General features: G+C 56.2%; 2 protein-coding genes across 2 annotated transcripts; one reads left to right on the top strand and one right to left on the bottom strand.

Moving 5' to 3' along the window:
• Positions 1 to 367: 367 nt before the first annotated feature.
• Mpg (N-methylpurine DNA glycosylase) lies at positions 368 to 6,870 on the bottom strand. The gene is made up of 4 exons (XM_052197690.1): positions 6,638 to 6,870; positions 5,215 to 5,412; positions 2,984 to 3,188; positions 368 to 816 (listed from the first exon to the last, which is right to left on the bottom strand). Exons 1-4 carry the CDS (start codon positions 6,812 to 6,814, stop codon positions 437 to 439), a joined length of 960 nt encoding a protein of 319 aa, XP_052053650.1. The 5' UTR covers positions 6,815 to 6,870; the 3' UTR covers positions 368 to 436.
• Positions 6,871 to 11,120: 4,250 nt separating this feature from the next.
• On the top strand, positions 11,121 to 23,533 carry Rhbdf1 (rhomboid 5 homolog 1). Its single transcript, XM_052196486.1, has 18 exons — positions 11,121 to 11,185; positions 16,812 to 16,952; positions 17,030 to 17,160; positions 17,981 to 18,194; positions 18,525 to 18,734; positions 18,818 to 18,940; positions 19,013 to 19,170; positions 19,603 to 19,860; positions 19,951 to 20,062; positions 20,171 to 20,245; positions 20,333 to 20,494; positions 21,231 to 21,331; positions 21,456 to 21,519; positions 21,886 to 21,980; positions 22,190 to 22,265; positions 22,334 to 22,434; positions 22,543 to 22,696; positions 22,894 to 23,533. Exons 2-18 carry the CDS (start codon positions 16,836 to 16,838, stop codon positions 23,311 to 23,313), a joined length of 2,571 nt encoding a protein of 856 aa, XP_052052446.1. The 5' UTR covers positions 11,121 to 11,185; positions 16,812 to 16,835; the 3' UTR covers positions 23,314 to 23,533.
• The last annotated feature ends 349 nt before the right edge of the window (positions 23,534 to 23,882 follow it).

Genomic DNA, 23,882 nt, shown 5'->3' with positions numbered 1-23,882 from the left:
TTCAGACACACCAGAAGAGGGCATTACATGCCAGTACAGATGGTTGTGAGCCACCATGTGGTTGCTGGGATTTGAACTCAGGAACTCGGAACTCTGGAAGAACGGTCAGTGCTCATAACCACTGAGCCATCGCTCCAGCTCCCAGGATGTGTCTTTATACACATATAGGTTGTGTCCTTCTCATCCCTTTCCCAGGCTGCCCCTTGTGGTGCTGCCTTGGAGAGTGTCCAACAACACTCCTGCTCCTTGGTGTAGACTGCACACTGATGCTTTCCCGCCCTCTGCTCCTGTACATACTGGGGAACCCAGTTTCCTGACCCGGATAAAGAATTAACTGCAAGAACACAAAGTCCGGCTGAGACTTGAGGACAATTCTCTACAAACAGGGTATTTATTTTACTTCTGGACAGTTAAAAAGCCTATCAGAGCAGGCAGTCTACTGAGGCTGATAAATCTGTTCAGCCACTCTATCCACCACACTGACCCACGGGCTGCCCTGGACATAGAAGCGCAGGGGCTTCTGTGTCCACTCCCCTGCATGACCAATACCTATGCGGGCTGCTGCCACCACGGTCGGGCTACTGGACTCCAGAGGGCCATGCTCCAGCCACACAGCCCCATCTTGAGTCAGGTCTCGCTGGTCAAAGCTCTTATCAATGGCCAGGGCCTGACACAGCTTGGAGGGACCACTACAGAGCTCACGGTCCTTGAGGGAACGGCTGACAGTGCCTTTGCGGAGGGAGTTTCGAAGCTGCCGCATGGTCTCCAGGCCCTCCAGGGGCTCTAGTGCTCTTAGCAGGACACAAGCCCCAGCCCCTGTGGGACAGACAGACAGAGAGCTTGGAAGTAAACCTCAGGTCTCCTGTCCATGCACATACCCAGTGTTGCAGAAATGCTGCTGTCTTCCTGCATGTGTAAACAGTATCCACGGTACCAGACCCCCATCTCCCCTTCTCTATAGCATTGACTAGGCGGGTAGCCTCCATCAGGACAGTGAGACTCCCACCACTGCCCTCAGAGGCAGAACTGTGATCAACCGGTGTGGGTGAATCTGGCCTCAGCTTCCTCTTTCTGTAGCTTCCCCTAGTTTTTTTTTTTTTAATGTGTATCTGCGTGTATTCATACATATATCTGTGTGCTCTGAGAGGATCCCCAGGAGTCAGAGTTACGGGCAATTGTAAACTGCCTGATCCAGGCTCTGAACCGGGACCCTCTGGAAGAGCTGTAAATACCCTTAACATACATAGCTGTATGGTCATCTCTGCAGCCTGCTTCCCCCAGTCTTCACTGGTGGAGGCTCTGAGGGAGGCTGAGGAAGCCCCGGAGAGCTAGCATCCCAGGGTGGAAGGCCTGCCCCTCTGCTAGGAAACAGCCAGTTTCACCCAATCCAAATCTGATACAGGTCAGGAAAGCCTGGATGACCCAGTCCTTTGAACCCCTCCTGCTAAGCCGTACCTAGCTCACCACCTGGGACTTCTCTCATTTCAGGGAAAAGCAGGTTACAGAGTGTCTGTCAGAACAGGACACACGGTCTCGACTCCCAGTCCCCCAGAGCCACCTGATCCCGGCTCCTTCTCATCTTCACGCAAACACCTTTGACTTCCGTGTCCTCGCGGAGCTTGGCTACACACGTGCTTTACTCGGCATCCCGTGCTCTGCTGTCTGGCCTTTCAATCCTCATCTTCTTCCCACGCCCTCAGCACTCACTCCCGGCCTGTGACATCCGTGTCCTCAGCCTCTACTCCACATGGATGGCCCTAATCAGGACCATGTGCATGCTTGTGGGATTGCCCTCAACTTGGGTGATCCTGGAGGACTTCAGCTGTGTGTTCATCCTTGCCTCTGCCGTGTCCACCGAGTCCTAGGAACCTGCTTTCCTCCCACAGAGACTACAGCACTAACCATGCCTGGCTGTTCCCTTACTTCAGCCACACAAGCAGGGTTGGTTCTGTCCAAGAAGGTGTCTGTGATCTCCCTTTTTAATTAAAAAAAAAATTAAAAAGTGTATTGGTGTTCTGTCTGTCTGTCTGTCTGTCTGCACCACCTGCATGCCTGGGGCCGGGGAGAATCCAGGTCTTTCAAGAGCAGGCGACGCTGTACCAACTGAACTGCTCTTCAGCCCCATCTTGTGATCTGTTGCTATCTAGTCATCCACAGTGTCGCTCAGGATTGGCTGGTGGTAGGTGCACAGCCAGTCCTGTGGTCTGCTTACCTCCACTTCCCAAGTCCCCTGTGGTGGACACTCGGCAGTCTGCCATGGGTAACTACACTCCCCTGCATCACAAGTGTTTGTCCAAGAAACTAAGAACATTGGTCACTTAGGGACAAACAGGGAGAGCTCAGCTCACAAGTACAGAGATACGCCAGCAGCGGCTTTGGCAGGATGGTACTGGTTCTTCAGGCTCAGACCGCCTTGTGAGAACACAAGGCTATGTGCCTGTCAAGATGAGGCTGGACCCCAGAGGGGAGTTGGTTTCTCCCATGAGCACTGCACCAGCACTCCTCCAGGGAAGTGTCTGGGGCCAGAAGGTCTGTGTGGTTATCACAGGGTTTCTAGAAGCATCCCTGTCTTTAGCTGCTCAATGTTAGTCAGTCATGATATTCAAATATGTCACCAAACACTGCCTAATGCCCCTGCGGGGGGCAGAAGCATTCCTTGCTGAGAATAACTGAGCTAGATCCCATAACGGTTTCCGGAGGTTCCTGTATGAACCCAGCTTACCCCAAACCAGGCACTTTCCACTTCCCGACCCTTCATCCCACTCCAAATCTAACCAGGGATCAAAAACATCGCTCTAAACTCTGTGTAGCCTCAGATGCTTTAGCAGCCTCGCCTGCCCTTCAGGGACTAGCCAACGCTCCTGAAATCCTAACTTGGCCCCTGGCAATGGTACTTTCCTACTCAACTGCCCGTCTCCCCAAGTCTTTCAGGGGGCTGGCCAGCTGCTAGCCTGCCTGTCCCCTCAAGCCCAGGACCACTAACCTTGACTCGAGACGTTCAAACAGAAGTACATGCCGTAGATGATGTACACATACAGCGTCCCGGGTTTCATGAACATGCCACGGTTGCGAGGGGTCTGCCGGCCACCCCTTGAGTGAGCAGCCTCATCTTCTGGCCCCAAGTATGCCTCAGTCTCCACAATGCGCCCACGGAGCTCGGTTCCATCAGTGAGTCGCCGGACAAGGACCTGTGGGCAGTGAGTCTGCTCAGGTTGATGAGGACAACCCACCTGGACAGTCCCCACCTAGACCTCTGGATGTCCCAGGCAGCCTCCAGGCCCAGCCAGACCCAGCTACCTGGCTTCTCCAAACTGCCTCTTGTGCTTTTGTTCAAAGGTCGCCAGTCCTTCCTGACCAAGTCTTGTTTACTGAGGGTTCTAAGCATACCTCAGGATTCATTTGGAGTCACAGTGCAGGTTGACTTCTAAGTCCCCTCAGTAGTTCTCTCCTCCCCACATCCTCTTCCGGAATTCCCTTGAGAGAACTTAGTGAGAAACAGGGCCAGCCGGACCAGCCATGCAATGCCTAGCCAGGACTATGACCCTGAGAATAGCCATGGTCTTAATTCAGCCAAGGCTTGGAGAAGGATTTCAGCATCCAGTCACGTCCTCACAGGTTTGAGGGATTATTTGGTCAGAAGGCACCTTCTTCTTGGCCCAAGTAGACCCATGGTGCCTCAGGGTCAGTTGGTGACAGGCAGGGTAGAGGAAAAGAGGTGGCCAATGCTTGTCATGGAAGCCTGGAAATTCTCTCAGGAACCCAAAACACTGAAGACAGGGATGAATGTTTTAGGAGGCAAAGGCCAGGGAGTATTCCTTCACTAACTACCCGCACGTGCCCATGTCTCTAAGGGACACACCGGGAACCCCACCTGGGGCTTCTCTGGTGAAGGGTCTGGAAAATCAGCATGATCCTCAGGCCAGCGCAGTCTGCTGTCCTGGCAGCCCGTGGCAGCGAACCTTTTACTGGGCTTATGACCCACACCCACACCTGGGTTTTTCTTCACTGAAGAGATACACAGGCAAAATTAACCCTTTCTCTTCCAGACATCATCTTGTCTACCAACACGGGTTTGAGTGGGCGTGACAGGGAGCCAGCTGATATGCCAGGAGGCTGAGGGGAGGCAGACAGATGTGTGATGGTGGTGATGGTGCTGTTGGGCCATCCTTGATTCCCTGACCTAAACCTGAGATAAGTCTGCACCGTGTTGTCTATCATAGCTGTTGGTTACTATGGTGCTTCTAGAAGGAACACAATCCCTGCAGCTTAAAACATCCTGAGAACAGAATCTCGCCCCTTCTTTAGAAGGTCAGGGTCTGTCCCTGGGACTCAGCACCAGTTCTAGCAGAGACTGGCTGTCCTTGGCCACGAGGCCCTAAAGAGCAGCTCGGTAAAGGAGAAGGCCCCAGCGAATCTCTAGAACCAGCGGGCCCAGTTCAAGCTCTAGCACCTAGGAGCAGTGGGTGCCAGATGAACCCGACCAGCTCCGTGGTGTGCACTTCAGAAGGCTGGGCCTGGGGCAGTCCCCACTTCCACTGCAAGCATGGCCGCAGAGCCGGGATCTTGGGCCTGCACTGAGCTTTGGGTACTGAGCCACGGTGTAGGAGGCCCAGTTCTGTCAAGTGATTCAGACATGGCAGCCTAGCAGTATCCCTGGCCCCAGCCATCGGGGAACAGGGTGGGCAAGAGTGGTCCCTCACAGATGCTGGGGCCAATATCCATCAATAGTCCTTGCAGACGACCTGTCCTAAGGGTATTGCAGATAGAAAAGTCTCCATTTCCCTGATGGGTAAGTGTAAGAATATACTTCTTGATATTGCCAAATCAGGACAGTTGCCAGAGGCCCTGCTGCCTTCACCAAGGCACACCACTATCAATATTTTTTTTAAAGATTTATTTATTTATTATATGTAAGTACACTTCAGACACTCCAGAAGAGGGTGTCAGGTTTCCTTATGGATGGTTGTGAGCCACCATGTGGTTGCTGGGATTTGAACTCAGGACCTTCGGAAGAGCAGTCATTGCTCTTAACTGCTGAGCCATCTCTCCAACAGCACTATCAATATTTGTATTCTTTGCCGTGATATTAGACAATAGTCAAACTGTCGGGCCCATATGGGGAAGGCAGCTCTAGCTACCTATGCATGCACAAGGAAGGCCAAGTCAGAGATGAGACCTACTAGTAACAGGACTACAGCTCCTGTTTTACGTTACCTGTCCCAGAAAAGCACGGGCTAAGGTGACTGCTGGCTGGTCAAAAAACTCGGGTCCCAGCCGGGCAGGGTGGTCGTCCGTGCTGGAGAAGTAGATGCTCCGATGGAGGCCTGGGGTGGAAGGGAGTCTCTCTTCAGGGGTCTGCTGCTGCTCTGAGTCTGCCAGGCGCTGCTTTTTTTGCCTGATCTTTCGAGAGAGCTGTAATAGGAAAAAACAAAAGAAGTGTCTACCTGCCTGTTCCTTTATCTGTAAAGTGGGGTGCCCATTGTGTGAGTTAGTCTGAGACACAATCAGAACCCTCTGGCTAATACCACCTCAGGGGGCCTTGGGACTTGGTATAACTAATGACAGGCTCTTTGTTTTGTTTTGTTTTTTGGATTTGGTTTTTCAAGACAGGGTTTCTCTGTATAGCCCTAGCTGTTCTGGAACTCACTGTAGACCAGGCTGGCCTCGAACTCAGAAATCCGCCTGCCTCTGCCTCCCAGAGTGCTGGGATTACAGGCGTGTGCCACCACCGCCCGGCTTTGGTAATGACAGGCTCTTAGTGGTGAAGGATGGGTGGGCATTCTCTGCCCACACCTGCTGCATGTGGGTAAGGACATTAGAAGGTGGCTGCCTGAGTCCGATGATACAAAAGAGCTGGTTTTTCTGATTCCCAACAATCACACCATCTGGGAGGAAACTTGTTTCCGGAACCTGGTTATTTGTTCGTTCCTAATCCTGGCCAGGACTTAAGATACAGTCAGAACCTGGGCCAGGCCTATCAGAGAAACACACTGAGTTTGTCTGGGCACTGCTCAAAGAGAGGTCACAAGACCCCCTCCATATTGACAAGTCCTTGTACACTAATGGGTGTGACTGGAGATGCGCACCTGCGTGGTCCCATTCTAAGTGCTCAGGTAGAACCCTACTGGTCCCCAACTGTCCTCTGACTGCTCGAATATTAGACCAACTAGGAACTGGGACAAAATTCTACGGGTCTATAGGCCCAGCAGGCGCTAGTCTACCAACAGCGGATAAACAAAGCAAGGAAATCTGACCACATCCTTTAGTATTGTGGTACGACAGGAGGGGATTAAAAGGACAACTGCGCAGTGGACGTGGAGCCAGGGCCAAGACCTGTCCTCAGTCCAAGCGGGGCTGGCTACTTAAAAAGCCATTACTGTTTTAAAGGACAGGGTTCCATGTGGACTATGCTGGCCTTGAACTCCAGATCCTCTTGCTTTCATCGACTTCCCAAGTACAGGCGTGCGCCACCACGCCGGGAAGAGACCCATTATTTATATCTGTTGTGCTGACGTCCAGGTTGGACTGAGGCTGCCAAGCTGCCGGGAATGGATGCTGACGTGACCGTCTCTGCAGCCCGACCCACTGTGCCAGCTTGCCGTGGGCTCAGACTCCACGACGCTGCGCCCCCTCTCACCGGCGCTGGCTTCTGGCCGACCTCATGATATCCGGTCACTAGGGATTCTGCTTTGGCACTCCCTGGGCGGCGGCCTCGTCCAAGAAATGGAGACTGCTCGGTGTCGGGGAGCAGAGTCACGGACACAGGTTTTAGGGATCCTTTGCCCAGGCGCGCACTACTACCGCGCGCGGGCATCTAGCCGCCGCCAGCACTCGCTAGGCCACCGGAAGCGCAGAGAGGGCGGGGACTGGAGCCGGAGCCTGCGCAGAAGGCTTGTAGCGCGGGGGTGGGGCGAATCTGCAGAAGAGGCGGAGCGAGGAGCCTAGGGGAGGAATGGGGCGGGGCGAGTGTAGAAGCCTTCCTTACTTGCACCTCTAGGATGAGAACCCAGGTTTTCTAGGTCTGGCTCTGCCCCAATGATCCGACTGCCATCAAGCCATTCTCTCTGAACCTGAACTGAATTTTCAAGGGTCCTGGGTCAGAAGGCTCTGAGGCCTTGGGATAGGGTGGGCCACAGAGGGTGCGTTAGGTGTCGTAGAGAACGATTATGAGGCCTTGGGAATCTCCGACTGAATTTTGATCCTGGAACTCTCCTTCCCCAACCTTGTTTCTGGATGGTGGAACTGACAGGAAGTGGATGCCTGCCCCATCTGGAAGTCCCTACCCTGGTTCATCGCAGCTGATAGGTGGAAGGGAAGGGAATTCTGCCTCTGCAGTGGATCCCCACTTACATCCCTGGACCCTTGATGCCTGGAATTGCTGCGCAGAGGAAGACAGGACCAGGGCTGCAGGGTCACAGTTGCCGCCATCTCTTAGTGATTACTTCTCTGGGACCTGGGCTTGCCACGCACTCTATCTGTAACCCTTCAAACGAAATTGTGCACCTGTGCAGGAGACTTGAGCCTCAGATGGAAAGTGACTGGCCCCAAAGAAGGGACAGTCAAGGGAAGGGAGGTCTTGGGATAGGGTAAGCTGCTCCCCTCCTCCACTTCAGGTCAGTGGCAGCCCCCACATCCAGCAGAGCCACACTGACCCTCTTCTAGCATTCTAGGGGTGATGTGGGTCTGAAGGGTTTCTTAGCAGGCACAATCCTACCTTCCCCATTCACACTGCCTTATTAAAACCTTTGAGGGCTTGTCAGAGCTGCCTTTGATTTCTGAGATCCTGGAATCTGGGACTGGAGATGTTAAACAGGACAGAGCAAGAGGCCATCTGCTTGTGACCCTTAGATGAACAAGGCGCTTAGCCTAAGGACTCTGGTTCTCAATTGCTTCTCCACTGGCCAGCTCAGGGACTGAACTCTAGCCCTGGCCGGGGCTCAGCTATCCCCTCTCATGGGCCTCAACTAGGACTTCCTGGGGAGGGAGGGAGCGGCAGCCTCTCTGCCTGCCTGATTCCTGCTGGAAGTCATCCAGCTGTTTGTGGCAGTTTCTGTGCAGTTTCCGGGGGTGGGGTGGGGGCAATGTGTTGTAAATTTGAACTAACAAGGTTGGCCTTATCCTCCATAGCCATTCCATCCAAACAATGCCTCTCTTTTCCTGTGAGGATAATGCCCCTTCCCAACCTAGGAGGGAAACTGAGACCCTAGTTGGGTTCTGGTCCCCTGTGAGGAGGGCATTCTGAAGACTCCTGGAGAGCTCTCTCATCCCTGCCTTTGGGTCAATGACAAGCTCCTTTTGTTTGGTGGGCAGCCTGGCTTCTGCCCCAGGCAGAGACGGGGGTGGTGGCCAGCTTCTTATTCTCCAGATGTTCTGGCCAGAGTGTGGGATTGTGCAATGTCTGCCCCTCCCCCCCACTTCCTGGTTTGTGGTGTGAAGCTCCCACTACAGCCTGGAAGTGCTGGGTTGGGCTTCCCTACTGTGTTTTGCCAGCAGGCTTGCCAGGAATAGGAGAAAGTCTGAGAGGAAGGAGCCTGGGACTTCTTCTGTGCCCAGGGTACCTTGCACCTGCTTGGTTGGTGGCAAGGATGCCATTGGGAGATTCTTTGAAAAAGGAGTCAAGGTTGGGGTGCTGATGGTGTGAGCTCTTTTGATTCCCCACAGGTGGTGGGAAGGTTGGAGCTGCCTCCGAGGGTGGTGGTTTGGGCTGCCAGTTCCTGATAGCTCCATAGCCCTCAGTTTTACTCTCTCAGGGGCCTAACACACTGGCTCCGTCTCCTGGTCTCCTGTCTAACATGGACAACGCAGGAGCTGGGTTGGAGCCAGTTGGCTCCTGGTTTGGAAACGTTCCCTTCAGCAGCTTCTCAGCAGAGTGGCTGCTGTCACCCTGCAGGCTTCCGTGGGTCTCTGTAGCTGGGGGGGGGGGGGGACGGACCCTTGATGGTTAGCTGTTTCTTGGGCAGAGAGGGTAGCCACCAGGCAGGGCCAAGGGTAGGGATGCTGTCAGGCTGCTAGCATCTTGGCCCAGGAGCTTAGAGGCCTCTTTGCTGAGTCCAGTACCACGAGGAAGGAGTTTCTTCAGAAAAAGCTGGGAACTTCAGGCCTTTGAAGTCTAGCCTGGGCTGGAATTAGGGCTAGCCTGGCCCACTCTGTCCTCTCCCCAGATAGCTGGTGTCCAGGGTCTATTTCTGCATCTGTCTGTGTGGTGCCTGGAAGCTAAGCGGAAGGTTCGGGGAGTGCCCGTTTAGAGTCCTTTGGCTGCTCAGGGATCGTAGCCACACAGATATTCCACAAGACCTGGCGAGAGTGTAGAAACCTGTCTATCCCAACACCTGTTCACCACTTCCAGAGTATGAGGACCTGCAGCTGACTTCCGTTCTGCACAGTCAGGAAAAGCATGAGAGAAGCCACGGGTTGGATTCTGTGTAATAGGTTCTTCCACCCAAAGCACAGGACGATAGGACAAGTAGCAGGTCCTGGGACTGTGGAGATTGGGTAAAGGCCTGACAGTTTGTCCACATTCCTCTGCTGGAACTGTCCCGATGCCCTCACTCGGGACTTCAGGATGTGTTTTGTCTGGGGAATCCTGAACCCATATGCTGAGATGGGCGTTTGTCTACAGGCACCATGATCTCAAGAACATGTGTATGCGCGTGCGTGAGTGTGTGTGTGTGTGTGTGTGTGTGTGTGTGTGTGTGCATGCCTTGTCTGTGGTACTCTTGCACTGATGATGACCCCGGGGCTGGAGAGCTGGCTCAGCAGCTAACAGTGCTTGCTGCCCTTGCAGAGGACCAGGGCTTGGTTCCTGGTACACACACGGGACAGCTCACAACTGTCTATAACTGCAGTTCCAAGGGGATCTGATGCCCTTCTGGCATCTGTGGGCACCTGCAACCACACACACAGAGATGTAAATAAACATAGAAGAATTCTTTTTGTAAGAAAAGGCGATGGGCTCCTGGGTGTGTCTTCACAGTGAGTCTCCTGTAGGGCTTCTTGCACTGGGAATAGATTTGTAGGTCTCAACATAGGTCTAGGTTGACCCTGCAGCAACCACAGCAGGAGGAGAGACCTACAGGCACCAGATGCCCAGCTGTGGCCAGTTCCTGATTTTCCAGAAAGGATGCTACACCCAACCCCCCTGGCTAGCACAGTCTGGGCATCCAGACCCTGTTTATTCCTAGCATGAGTCAAGAATGCTAGGTATGGAGACTGTCCCATCTCTGGCTTGGCATGTGTGGGCTACAGGAACCCAGAACATCTGCACTATGACAGCCTTCTTCTCCCTCAGCCTTCAGTCTCAGCTGAGAGCAAAGGAACACTTCCTGTCCAGCATACAGAGGGACGAACTGTGCCAGACGTTACACGTTACACGTGAGCACTGAGGCAGAAAGGAGAGAGGAGTGAGAGCAGGCGCAGATGTGCAGAGCGGTGCTGAGGGGCGGCAGGTGCAGTCTGACCCTTGTACCTGCTGGGAAAGAAGTAGGGGAAGGGGTAATTGCTGAGCCGCGGCTCCTGTGACACGGTGTATCAGTGTGCACACGGGTAAATGTGTGAGGGTAGAGTGCGAGCCCCCGGAAGTGCATTTTGAATAGGTGTGCGCACGTGTCTGTGTAAACAGGTGCGTGAGGGCTTGAATGAAGGAGTATTTATTAGAAAGATCAGGCGCGTGTGCACGGGGCAAGTGAGGGAGGGCTTCCGCACCCTCAGTGATGTGCCAGTGCGTGCCTTCGGAAGCGGCGTTCAATCTGGCTTTTAGCTCCCTCCCAGCCCACCCTGTTGCTCTGGAGGTCCCCTTCCTCCCTTCCCAAGCATAGCGGCAACACAAGGTGAAAGGATTTTGCAAAGGCAAGCCCAGGACAGAGGTGATCTCGGTGGTCGCTGGCGAGGCCGACTTCCAGCTACAGGTGTCCCTGCGGGACCCCTGGCAGCGCGCAGCCGGAGGTCTTCCCGGAGGAGGCGCCCGGGGCTGGCAGCGGGCGGCGCGCATTCCTCAGCCCTGAGTCAGGCGGCCGCCCCTCTGCCGGGCCCGCCCCCGGCGCGCACGCCCCTCGGCCCGTGGCATTCCCAGGCGGACGGGCCGGGCCAGCGCGCGGGCGGCGCAGGCAGGGACTAGGCGCGGGCGCCCTCCCGGCCGTCGGCGGCGGCGGCGGCAGTCGGTGCAGACCCCTCCGAGGACCCTGCGGCGGTGAGTGGCGGCCGGGGTCTTTGCGCGGGGCTCCGGGCGGGCGAGTGCGGGGATGGCGTTCTGGCGCGTGTCCGCCCGATCGCTGGCAGTCGGTGCGCCGAGTTTCCTGAGCGCCGGCGGAGGCGGCGCGGCCCGGATTCCAGCCCGGCGCCCCACAGAAATAGCCTGTGGTCGGATCGGCGCGGCCTGGCGGGCGGGGCAGCGGGGCGGCAGCCCCGCCGGGTCCCCGGGGCCGCGAGTCCGAGGTCCCGCGGCCACCCTAAGCGGCCCCTCCGCTGCCGGCCCCTCCCCCATGCCCTCCTCGTTCCCAGGCCCCCGAAGGTGGCGTCTGAAACTCTGCGCAGAGCGCGCGACTTCGGGCCACCGGGTCCGCTTCCTCCCACTCCCGGGAGTAACAGCGGCAGCTGCGGGCCGGGGAGCTCGGCTGGGCCTGCTCGGCCCGTTTCAGGCCGGTTTGCATTGGCAAACTCGAGAAGTGCCTCGGAAGACAAATCTCCTGCCCTGTACAGTGGGGCAACCCCGAGGGCGAGCCCGAGGCCACAGTAAGGGTCTTGAAGTAGGCCTGGGCGCGGTGGCGTGACCGTGGACCCCAAGTGCTCCGGGATAGGCGAGAGGGCCTGTCTGTCCTGCTGGGAGCACGCTAGTGGAGCTGGGTGAACGGCCAGGGGACTCCCCCTAGGCTTTCTTTCCGCTCAGATAGTCCCGACCAGAGTTCCTGCCCCGTGTGCCTCTTGGGGTAGTGTGTCTGTCTGCGTGGGCGGGGCCTGGATCCGGAGGTCCCCCGCTCTGTCCTGGGAAAGCCCCCCCTCCCCACTTCCTGTTGAAGCTGGGAGAAGATTCTAGGATGAAACTGGCTTTTCAGGTTTAGACCAGCTAAGAAGTCGGGGCAGTCCCAGGCTAGGTGCTCCCCACCTCCATGGGGCGAGCCTCAGCCCCTTGCCCCCGCCCTTAAGCCTAGAGGATGCTGGGGAACTCAGCAGCTGGCCGGCTTCAAAGGCTGAGTCCTGTGCTTACCAGGGTCATTCTGGGCAATCCGGGTAAGAGGGCAAGGGTGTCGGGTAGGCTCAGACTGAAGGTACAGGTTCGGCACCGATCCACAGAACTTCTCCATGACTGGCTAGCTCCCCTGCAGGAGCCTTACTGGGAGGTCCTCAGCTCCCGTGAGGGGTCTAGTGGTGCTGGCTTGGGTCTCCCATTAAGGGACAGTCAGGGCCCTACCCTCCGATCGCCTTAGCTCTTGTCTTCAGCGAGCCCCTTCCCTGCAAGTGAAGACCCTGCCCAGCCCCAAGTGCTCTGCTGCCCCTGGAGCTAAGGATCCCTCCCAGTTCCCTGACAGACCTGGCCGAGGTGCTGAACTCCCTTGAGGCCCTGTGACCTCAGGCTGTGAAAGGCCTCTCCTGAGTCAATCTGTAAAACGGGAGTGATTACTTCTGCCATCGGCTATACCATCCACAGGGTTAGTTAGGCACAGGTCTGAAGCTGTTGTTGCAGACTCAGTGTACCTCCTGGAGCCCCTCCAGTTTTGTCCAGCTTCCGGTGGCTCCTGGGAGGGGTCTCTGAGTCAGTCAGGACAATTCAGGGGAACTCTGTACCCCACCTCCATTCAGAGACTCAGATGAACTGCAGATTGGGGACCGGAAGTGTCCATTTTAGTGGGCACTAATCCAGAACTTGACCTACAGTTGACTCCTTACTCCAAGCCTTTTTCTGAGTGGCTGGCTCGGACAGGTTCCCTCTGAGCCCCATCTGGACCTGGGGTTTTGATTGGCCATCCGAGACCCCTGGGCTGTGGGTGCTTTTGAGCTATGGGGGGTGCCTTTCCCCAGGGATGGCTTCTTTGCTCTCAGGTGCCCTGCCATCCCTTGGTCCCTGGGTCCCAGAGCTCCTCTAGGGACTAGGCACTCCCCACAGACTTCAGAGAATCTCTTGTTCTGTTGGCCTCTCTGAGATGGTGGCAGGTGAGGAGTGATGAGGAGGGGGCAAAATCTAGTGTGTCCTGAGGATGAGGCTGAGGCTGGGTGTTAGACTAGAGAGAGGACAGGTATCAAGTGCGATGCTGGAGTGTGTGGCGGCTCTGCTGGAGCCCACACCCAAGGATGGAGTTCTCATCGGCGGCGGCCATGATGTCCTGAGCATCTCTGTTTCGTGGCCACACTTTCCTGTGCCCTACCTCTGCAGGGTTCATCCTCCCATCCACGTCCATCTCGCACCTCTAGCTCCCACCTACAGCTCCGCTGTTTTGTTTTTGTTTGTTTGAGACAGTGTTTCATTATGTAGCCTGGACGGGTTTCCCATTCAGAATCTTGCTTCCGGAGCTGAGTGCTGGGATCACAGGTGTGCAGCACCATTGCCCGGCCACACGGAAGAAGCAGCTTTGGCTGTCTTCTTCTCACTCAGGCCCCTTCTGTCGATTCAGCTGCCACTTACTGAGCACCTACTGTGTGCCGGGCATTTCATCAGTCGTTTTCAGAGGAGAAAGTGAAGGCTCGCCAGGTGTGGTGGTGCAAAAGCGCATCTGTAATGCGAGCGCATCTGTAATGTGAGCACATCTGTAATCTGATCACTTAGGAGGTGTAAGCCAGTATGGATACGTGAGATTCTGTCTCATAAGCCAAGAAGAGAAAACCCACGCGTGCTCCGTTTGTAAGGGGTGGAGACAACGGTATAGGTATAGTGTAGATTTTTGACCCACGTTGTTCCACCTGCCTTCCGGTTTCTTGGCTGTTCTAACTGGACTCATGAACTGGGCTATCCTGACGGGTCTCCAGTTGTCCCACTGTGGGGTAAACTCCTATCTCCTCCACAACCTCCCTCCTACGCTTCATAGTCACGTCCATGGGCAAACAGTGCCTTCTGAGGTACCTTAGCTATGGGTCCGCCTTATCCCTCTGTCTCCACTGGAATCTTGCTCAAGCTGCTTGGGACCAACAAGGCACGGTGACTGGACCTGGCTCCATCCCACCTCCAACCCCTGACCTTGCTTTCCAGCACTCCCCACAAACTGTGGGTCCCTTTTGGGCGGCTCCTTATGCTTCTGGGGTGACTCATGGTGTATCGCCCCAGGCAGTCAGCCTCTCCATGGGCTATGGTTTCCCACTGCGCTGGGGCCAGCAGAGGAGAGAGTAAAGGCTGTCTGGGAACAAGAGCCCACTGTGTGCCAGGGGGAGATCTAGACACTGAGCCACTGTGGGCCGGCAGTGTGCTGCTCCTTGGCCTAGACTCTTTGTCTGGCCTGGTATGCCCCTCCCCCAGGCCTTGTGAATCCCACTAGCTTGAGGCCCTGTTAGGAACAGAGCTTAGGGAGGGGCAAACTGGGAACAGGGCACCAGGGAAGGGTGGGTGTCCTTTCTCCAAACTGCAGGCCTAGAGCTGTGCGCAGTGGATCCTCTTGTATTTCCTTTCACGGTAGCGTGGAAGGGGACTCTAGGAAACCCAGATGTTGGGCAGAAGCTGGTCATGGGGGTGAGGCCCATGTGCTGGCTCATAGCCCTCTCAGCCTGTGCCTCTCCCCCTCACACTTGCCCAGGCTGGTCAGCTGTTCTCTCTAGGCCCTGACAGAGGGTCATCCTCCAGAGTCCCCACTCAGGAGAACTGGCATTTGCAACCCTGTGTTTGCTCAAGTAAGGCAGCACCAGTGGACAGCCCTGGAGGCAGGGAGAAAGCATGATGGGACCCACATAGAAGAAAGGGAGGCCAGAGAGAACCTTTGCTTGGGGAAGTGGAATTGTGGATATTAGAAGCTGTTGGAAGCAGCAGCTTATGTTCCTGAGGAGGGCACCAGTTCGATACCACCTAAAGTACTGAGCACGATACCCAGCTTGTTGGAAAGGCCGGTTTCCAGTGCCCACCTCTGTGATCCTGTGCCCACTCTCGACTGCGTTCCTTTCTGGAGCTCCTGAGAGGCTGCTTGGGATGGACCAGAAGGCAGGCTATGTAAGGCATCCTCCATCTTGTCTGGTACCTGGTCCCCTTACCCGCTGGCTCAGCCCAGCTTTGGGGAGTTCGCTGCCTTCTAGGCCGCATTTTCCCAGTGCGTATAGTGAGAATGAAGCCTCTGTCTCCTGCGAGCATCGAGAGAGAGAGCCCGAAGTGGAAGCCTCAGCTGGCTGGTTTCACAATTTAGAGTCTGTTCAGGTCTGCAGATCTGAAGGGCCAGGCCTTGGAGTCTTCTGCCCTTCGAGTCTCACTTCAAGGAGCCCTGCCCTCACCTGTGCCTCCATCTCCACTCTAGATACAGAAGGCCTTCTGCTTGGAGCAGGGGCCGGGGTAAACCTGCTGAGACTGTCACTTATAAAGAGGAAAGTGAGTCCCTCAGAGGTTAAGACTTGCCTCACAGTCGAGAGCTGGGCCTTTCTGCATTGGCTGGCCTCAAACACACAGATATCTGCCCTCTTCTGTCTCCTGAGTGCTAAGACTAAGGGTGTGCAACCGGATGCCTGACTCAAATATATGTATTTATTTATTTATTTCAAGACAGGGTGTCACTGTGTAACTCTGACTGTCCTGGAGCTCACTCTGTATCAGGCTGGACTTGGACTCACAGAAGCCTGCCTCTGCCTCCCAAGGGCTGGTATTAAAGGCATGTACCACCATGCCAGCCTGTCTCTCTGGATGTCTGTCTGTCTATTTGTCTATCTGTCTATCTAATTAGGGGCCAAAGGACTACTTTGTGGGTTCAGTTTTTTTCTGCACCTTTTTATGGTTTCCAGGGATTGAGTTAGGCTTGCATAGGAAGCAGGTGCTTTTCCCTTCCGGGCTGTCTGGAGGGCCAGCCTTGGGGTCTGTGTAAGCCTTGGGGTCTTAGGTATTCAGGTGCCTTCCCCACCTGTCCCTGCCTCCCTGCCTTTTTTGGCAGTTGGCGCCACCTCGTGGTTATTCATTGTGGTTTCTGCTCCAAGGGAGTTTAGTTTAGTTCAGTTTAGTTTTGTTTGAGACGCGGTCTAACTGTGTGGCCCTGGCTGGCCTAGAACCCACTGTGTAGACTTGGCCAGCATTGAACTCATAGAGATCCACCTGCCTCCATCTCCTTAGTTCTGGGAATACCTGGCATCAAGGAATTTCTCTTTGTAACGTCCTCCACATACAGGAGCCTGCTGCCCTAGGTGTTGCTTTGAAGCCCCAGGAAGCCGCCATCTCTCTAAATGTGGGGAGTCCTCTGTGTAGTTGATTGATCATGAACTCTTGAGTGTATGAAATGGAAGCCGGGGTGCTTACGATGGTCTGGGACGGATGGGCTAGAGCCCTGCGCTCACAGATTTTGTCCTTCTGCTCCTGGATGTGCGAAGCCTTACAGGACATCTGAGCTGTTTTCACTCGCGTCCAGCTGTCAGGATATCCTTACTACCTGCTGCCAAACATACCGAGCCTTTCTTTATTCATAGGGATATTGCTCTACCAGGCTCTAATCTTCAGAGGGCGGCAGTCCTCTGCCAGCTTGTCCTCATAGGAGGTTCATGCAGTGTCTTACACCATAGATTCCTATTGTTGGAGGAGCTCAGGCAGAGCACGCTGGCATAAGCAGGAGCTGTGTGCGCCTCTGTTGGGCTTGCAATGATTCTCGATTTAGGCCCATTGTGTCCCTAGGGACCTGTTAGGGTTATCACTCAGCATGACCCTACGCCCCCAGGCCTGTCTCACAGCACCCGGAACCATGAGTGAAGCCCGGAGAGACAGTACTAGCAGTCTGCAACGCAAGAAACCTCCCTGGCTCAAGCTGGACATCCCAGCCGCGGTGCCCCCGGCCACAGAGGAGCCCAGCTTCCTGCAGGTAGGTTCTGGCCAGGAGGAAGTCTGGAGTTTTGGGAATTCCCTGACCAAGCTCCTCACCACGACTCTGCTGTCTAGCCCCTGCGGCGACAGGCTTTCTTGCGGAGTGTGAGTATGCCGGCTGAGACAGCCCGAGTCCCGTCACCCCACCATGAGCCCCGGCGGCTGGTGCTACAGCGTCAGACGTCCATCACACAGACCATCCGCAGGTACCACACCATCCTGGCTCTTCCACAGGCTGGGGCTAGGGAGGGACCCTAGAGGTAGGCATACAGAACCCCTGTTAGGTACCGGGGTGGGGCGGGGCTGGGGTAATGGGGCAAAGTTTCCTCTGTCAGCTTTTCTTCTCCATCTTAATCCCAACAACACCTCAGCATCCTCCTGTTCTGGGGACCCAGGGTTGGCCCTCCGCCTGCCTCTGTTCCCCGGGTGTGCACCCTCCCTTCTCCTGCTCTAACACCCTGGCTCCTCGTAGCCGGCAGGTACACTTTGGGCGTGTTCATACTCTGCCTCTTCTGAGGCCCCGGGCTGCTCGCAAGGCCCACCCACAGCGCCAGTCTCTCTCTTGGTCTTTGCTCAGGTACCTTACGCAGGTCTTGAGTGTGTTGGTGTTTTTTTGGCATGTGCATGTGATGTAGCCTTTTGGGGCTGTTGGGTGCTTGGCATTCCCTGACTGCTCATGGCAGGGGCAATGTGCTTATTTGCATGTTCAAAGACCACAGCCACCTCACTGCTGCTGCTGCTGCTGCTGCTGAGTTTCGTAGTACCCTAGGGTGATGGCGGCTGCCCGATGCCAAGGCCTTTCTCTGGACTCAGGGTTGGGCGAGGGCCTATGGGAACCTTCTACTGACAGGCATGCAGAATGCCCTAGTAGGCATTGGAGTGGCCACCGTTGGAAGTCCCCTGTCCTGTCCTTGGAGTGACAGGAGGCCTGTGGCAGGGCCACTACCCAGACTGGCCTTTGAGGGACCTTGACTGGTAGGGGGACAGGTGATATGGCTTCCCCTTGCTGAGTCCTTCTCATGCCAGGGGGACAGCGGACTGGTTTGGAGTGAGCAAGGACACTGACAGCACCCAGAAGTGGCAGCGCAAGAGCATCCGTCACTGCAGCCAGCGGTATGGCAAGCTGAAGCCGCAGGTCATCCGGGAGCTGGACCTGCCCAGCCAGGACAATGTGTCACTGACCAGCACCGAGACGCCACCTCCACTCTATGTCGGGCCGTGCCAGCTGGGCATGCAGAAGGTGTGCGGCCACCTCCCCCAGGCTCCTCATCCTACTCCTCTGCCTGGGGTGGGCATGGGGGGAGGGGCTGAGGAGAGAGAGCATCCCTCTGAGCCTGCCTGCGGGTGGGAAAGCAGCCACAGAGCCTTAGATACTCCTGAGATACTCCCAGCTAAGGACCCTGGGAGGAAAAGCCATGGTATTGTTCCAGTTCAGACTCTGGGTAGCAAATCTCAAGGTTAGGGTTAGGGTGACCAGGACCCCTCTAGGTGCCACCGATGAGCACGGTGCTCCTTGTGGAAGTCTTGTCTGGCTCTGTATACCGACCTAGCATCTTCTCCATCCCACCAGATCATAGACCCCCTGGCCCGAGGCCGGGCCTTCCGCATGGCTGACGACACTGCCGATGGCCTCAGTGCGCCCCACACTCCCGTCACACCAGGTGCTGCCTCCCTCTGCTCCTTCTCCAGCTCCCGCTCTGGTTTCAACCGGCTCCCTCGGCGTCGCAAACGTGAATCGGTGGCCAAGATGAGCTTCCGGGCTGCCGCAGCACTGGTGAAGGTAAATGCAGCCAGCCGAGGTTCTAGGTGTGGGAACTGAGCCCGCTTGGACTTCAGGTCCTAAGGTCACCTCCTCGTCCTCAGGGTCGGTCTATTAGGGATGGCACTTTACGACGGGGACAGCGCAGAAGCTTTACTCCCGCCAGCTTTCTGGAGGAAGACATGGTGGACTTCCCTGATGAGTTGGATACGTCTTTCTTTGCCCGGGTAAGGAGAGCCTGGGGCGTCGCCCCATCTCCTCTGCCTCTGGATCTACCTTGACCTCACTTATTTGCTCAGGAAGGTGTCCTCCATGAGGAGCTGTCCACATACCCAGATGAGGTGTTTGAGTCCCCGTCAGAGGCAGCGCTCAAGGACTGGGAGAAGGCCCCGGATCAGGCCGACCTCACGGGTGGGGCCCTGGACCGCAGCGAGCTTGAACGAAGTCACTTGATGTTGTGAGTGCACCCGGTGGGTGAGGGGGAGCAGAGGGAGAATCTGCCCCGTTGAGAGCAGCTGGGCTCTGGCATTGTACGATGCTGCAGTGTTCATAGCTTGGACCTTGGAATCTAGCCTGACCACCGTGGGTGTGTCCAGGGGTAGGCACAACCCTACCTTGATGCCCACCTACAGAACTCCCAGGGAGCCCAGGGGCTAGAGTCTAGATGGGAGAGGACCATGGCCCAGTTAACACTGTTGAGAGACAGAGCCTGAATCTTGAGGCTCCCTGTGCTCTTCCTGTCAAGCTGCCAGGGGCTTATTGGTAAGACAGAGAATTGGTAAGACCCCTCGGAGGACAGGAGAGACACTGAGGAGTGCTCTGGTTCTGCCCATGAGAATAGGCAGTGTGTAGGTTCCAGGGAGGAAGTAAACACGCTGGCCCCTTCCAGGCCCCTGGAGAGAGGCTGGCGGAAGCAGAAGGAAGGCGGCCCGCTAGCCCCTCAGCCCAAGGTGCGACTTCGCCAGGAGGTGGTCAGCGCGGCGGGACCCAGGAGGGGGCAGCGCATCGCTGTGCCAGTGCGCAAGCTCTTCGCCCGGGAAAAGCGGCCCTATGGGCTGGGGATGGTGGGTCGGCTCACCAACCGCACGTACCGGAAACGTATTGACAGCTATGTCAAGCGGCAGATCGAAGACATGGATGATCACAGGTAGGCGGTGCTGGGGTAGAAACTGAGCTGGGGTCAGGCATGCAAGTCAGGACGCCCCTGATCGCACCCGTCTCCCCTCCTCTGTCTCAGGCCCTTCTTCACGTACTGGCTCACCTTCGTGCACTCACTGGTCACCATCCTGGCTGTGTGCATATACGGCATTGCGCCCGTGGGCTTCTCGCAGCACGAGACGGTGGACTCGGTGAGCCCTGCGCCCAGATAACTTGGAGTCTAGGCTGTGGACGCCGTGGCCCGGCTCTGGGAGGATGGAGCCCTCCAGATTTGGTCTGATCTCACTTCTACTTTCCAGGTACTTCGGAAGCGGGGTGTCTATGAGAATGTCAAATACGTCCAGCAGGAGAACTTCTGGATTGGCCCCAGCTCGGTGAGGGGCAGGGCTGGGGGTGGAGCTTCTTGGAGGTGCCCCGCCTATCCTGGGCTAAGGCCGCAGCCGCTGTCTCCCTCTTCACAGGAGGCCCTCATTCACCTGGGCGCCAAGTTCTCCCCCTGCATGCGGCAGGACCCACAGGTGCACAGCTTCATCCTTGCCGCCCGGGAGCGCGAAAAGCACTCAGCCTGCTGCGTACGCAACGACCGGTCCGGCTGTGTGCAGACGTCGAAGGAGGAGTGCTCGGTGGGTGTCCTGCAACTCGGTCTGTGTGGTTCTCTCTTAATTTCAGACTTAGGCTCACATCACCGAGTTCTTTACTGGCTTGTGGCGGTGTGTGGCGCCTTCCATCCTTGCCCGGCACTCCCAGATTCTGTGGAGGGTGCTCATTTGACAAATGTGGTCTTGATTTGGGCTCGCTCCTTCAGCACATGTTTGCATTGTATTTTAAGTGGACAGTACCTCATTTTCCTCCGCCAGTTTAAAGCCGGCCCGTGGTGGTGCAGGCCTGTAAGCCTAGTAGTTAGGGAGCCAAAGTAGGAGGATGGTTACGTTCCAGGGCAGCCTGAGCTGCATTTCAGAGGCTGTCTCTGTGCCTCGGTTATGCCCCTGGGCACCTTGTAACAGTCACTCCTCACGTGTTTCTGGGGTTTAACTTAATAGCGGTGTGGAGTCAGGAGCTGTGGGGAGTCAGGAGTTAGTTCTGGGGCTTTGCCTTTGATTCCTGTTTTTTTTTTTTTTTTTTTTTTTTTTTTTTGGTTTTTTGGATTTGGGTTTTTCGAGACAGGGTTTCTCTGTATAGCCCTGGCTGTCCTGGAACTCACTCTGTAGACCAGGCTGGCCTCGAACTCAGAAATGCGCCTGCCTCTGCCTCCCAGAGTGCTGGGATTACAGGCGTGCGCCACCACTGCCCGGCGATTCCTGATTGTTGTTAACTGAGCAGAGTAGGATCTGACTAGGACTGACCCTGTGTTCCCCACAGTCTACGTTGGCAGTGTGGGTGAAGTGGCCGGTTCATCCTAGTGCCCCAGACCTTGCAGGCAACAAGAGACAGTTTGGCTCTGTCTGCCACCAGGACCCCAGGTGAGTACTACTTGCCCTCTTAAAATGCCTTTGGCTGTCTGACAGGGTGTAGAGGATTCCTTGTTTTGGGGAGGAGGGTGACATCACCACAGGACAAAGGCTCTAACCATTTGGGTTCATGCAGGGTGTGTGATGAGCCTTCCTCTGAAGACCCCCACGAGTGGCCAGAAGATATCACCAAGTGGCCGGTGAGCTGTCCAATGGGGAGGAGGACACGCCCTCTCATTCCCGGAGCTGCAGGCTTTCCCTGTTGGGGCCCCGTGCCCTCACTCTACCCTAGCCTGTGCTCGGCCTGTCAGGCGAGGCTGGCCTCTGAGAGCGAGGAGTTAGTGCACGAGAACTAGCTGAAGACACGAGAGGCCGACTAGCATTATTCTGGTTTGCAGTTGGCTCAGCCCAAGCTCTGGGTGTGACCTACTTGACTCAAGGGAGGCCTGGTTTCTATCTGAGTCTTACCTTTGTCCTGGTTCCCAAAAAAGGTTAGGCCAAGAGGTGTGTCTGTGTGTGTGTGTAAAGCGACCCTGACCGTCTTGTTTTTTTTCTTTCTTACCCAGATCTGCACCAAAAACAGCGCGGGGAACCACACTAACCATCCTCACATGGACTGTGTCATAACAGGCAGGCCCTGCTGCATTGGCACCAAGGGCAGGTGGGTGCTCACGCGTAGCTGGCTCGGGGCAGCACTTTCCTCCCTCATTAAAACCTGACATAACCTGATTTCCAACATCAGGTAGCGAGACTGGGCCAGTGACGTGGGTGGGGCCGAGGTTCTCCTGTGTAGAGCGCAGGTGCCCGTAGACCTCAGCAGCCTCCGCCCACAAGGCTGGGCACCCTCCAAACCCTGGCCTGACCCTCTAGGTGTGAGATCACCTCCCGGGAGTACTGTGACTTCATGAGGGGCTACTTCCACGAGGAGGCCACACTCTGCTCCCAGGTAGGCCTTGAGGGCACACCCCTCTCCGCCCCCGCCCACTGTGGAGGCTGACTGGCCACTCTGCGCAGGTGCACTGCATGGACGACGTCTGTGGCCTCCTGCCTTTCCTCAATCCTGAGGTGCCTGACCAGTTCTACCGCCTGTGGCTGTCCCTCTTCCTGCACGCTGGGCAAGTGGGACTGGGGGCTGGGCTGGTGGTCTCATTCCCCAGGAGTGTGGTGGGCTGGAGGCAAGAGAGACGCCATCTTCTCTGCTGAGTGCCCCTCACTGCCCACAGGATCCTGCACTGTTTGGTGTCCGTCTGCTTCCAGATGACGGTCCTGCGGGACCTGGAGAAGCTGGCAGGCTGGCACCGCATAGCCATCATCTACCTGCTGAGTGGCATCACGGGTAATCTAGCCAGTGCCATCTTCCTGCCATACCGGGCAGAGGTGAGATGCTTCCCAGGGTGGGAGGCCTCTGAGAGCCTGTGGTTAGCACCACCCCGTCTGTGTCGAGATCAGATGTGCTAAGAGAGGTGGCATGGGAAGATGAGCTTGGGGAGGAGGGATGGGGCGGAGGCGGGGCCTGGGGCGGAGCCGGGGCAGCGCAGCCTCAGTAGCTTACAGCTTCCACCCTCCAACATCAGGTAGGTCCGGCCGGCTCCCAGTTTGGTATCCTAGCCTGCCTCTTCGTGGAGCTGTTCCAGAGCTGGCAGATCCTGGCCCGACCCTGGCGTGCCTTCTTCAAGCTCCTGGCTGTGGTGCTCTTCCTCTTTGCCTTTGGGCTGCTGCCCTGGATCGACAACTTCGCCCACATCTCGGGCTTCGTCAGCGGTCTCTTCCTTTCCTTTGCCTTCCTGCCTTACATCAGCTTCGGCAAGTTCGACCTGTACCGCAAGCGCTGTCAGATCATCATCTTCCAGGTCGTCTTCCTGGGCCTGCTGGCCGGCCTGGTGGTACTGTTCTACTTCTACCCAGTGCGCTGTGAATGGTGTGAATTCCTCACCTGCATCCCTTTCACAGACAAGTTCTGTGAGAAGTACGAGCTGGACGCTCAGCTCCACTGAACCAGCTGCGGACCCCGCAGGCCGCCCAGGCCTCCCGGGGCCGAACAGACGGGTGCTTCCTGAACAATGACCTCTCGTGCCTTGCTCGCTCCGGTTGAACCCTTACACTGCTGGACATTTATTACATGAGTTCCCATGATAACTTTCTAACTAGTCCCCCGACAACCACCTTGTGTGGTCAATAAATGGACTGGGAGCGTTTTAGCTGCCACTAACTTGATGGGGGTTGTCACTCTTTCCTGATTTCTGGCTGAGGCCTTGGGGAGGGGGTGTGTGGGGAGGGAAGCCTTGGACATGCAGCTGGACAAATCAGTGGTTCTCAACCTGTGAGGTGTGACCCCTCTGGCAAACCTCTGTCTCTAGAAATATTTACATTACCATTCAAAACAGTAGCAAAATTAGTTATGAAGTAGCAACAAAATAACTTCATGGTTGGGGGTGACCACAACAAGAGGAACTGAATTAAACAGCATTAGGAAGGTGGAAAATCAGTGTTCTAAGTCATAGCCATCACTGGCTTTCACCTGAGGTCTTGTAGGAGGCCGGTAGTCAGTGCTGGGACATGGGCC

This window comes from Apodemus sylvaticus, chromosome 10 (assembly GCF_947179515.1).
Source record: "Apodemus sylvaticus chromosome 10, mApoSyl1.1, whole genome shotgun sequence".
Taxonomy (NCBI): domain Eukaryota; kingdom Metazoa; phylum Chordata; class Mammalia; order Rodentia; family Muridae; genus Apodemus; species Apodemus sylvaticus.
The sequence above is the reverse complement of the archived record's forward strand: the minus strand, read 5'-3'. Positions and strand labels throughout refer to the sequence as shown.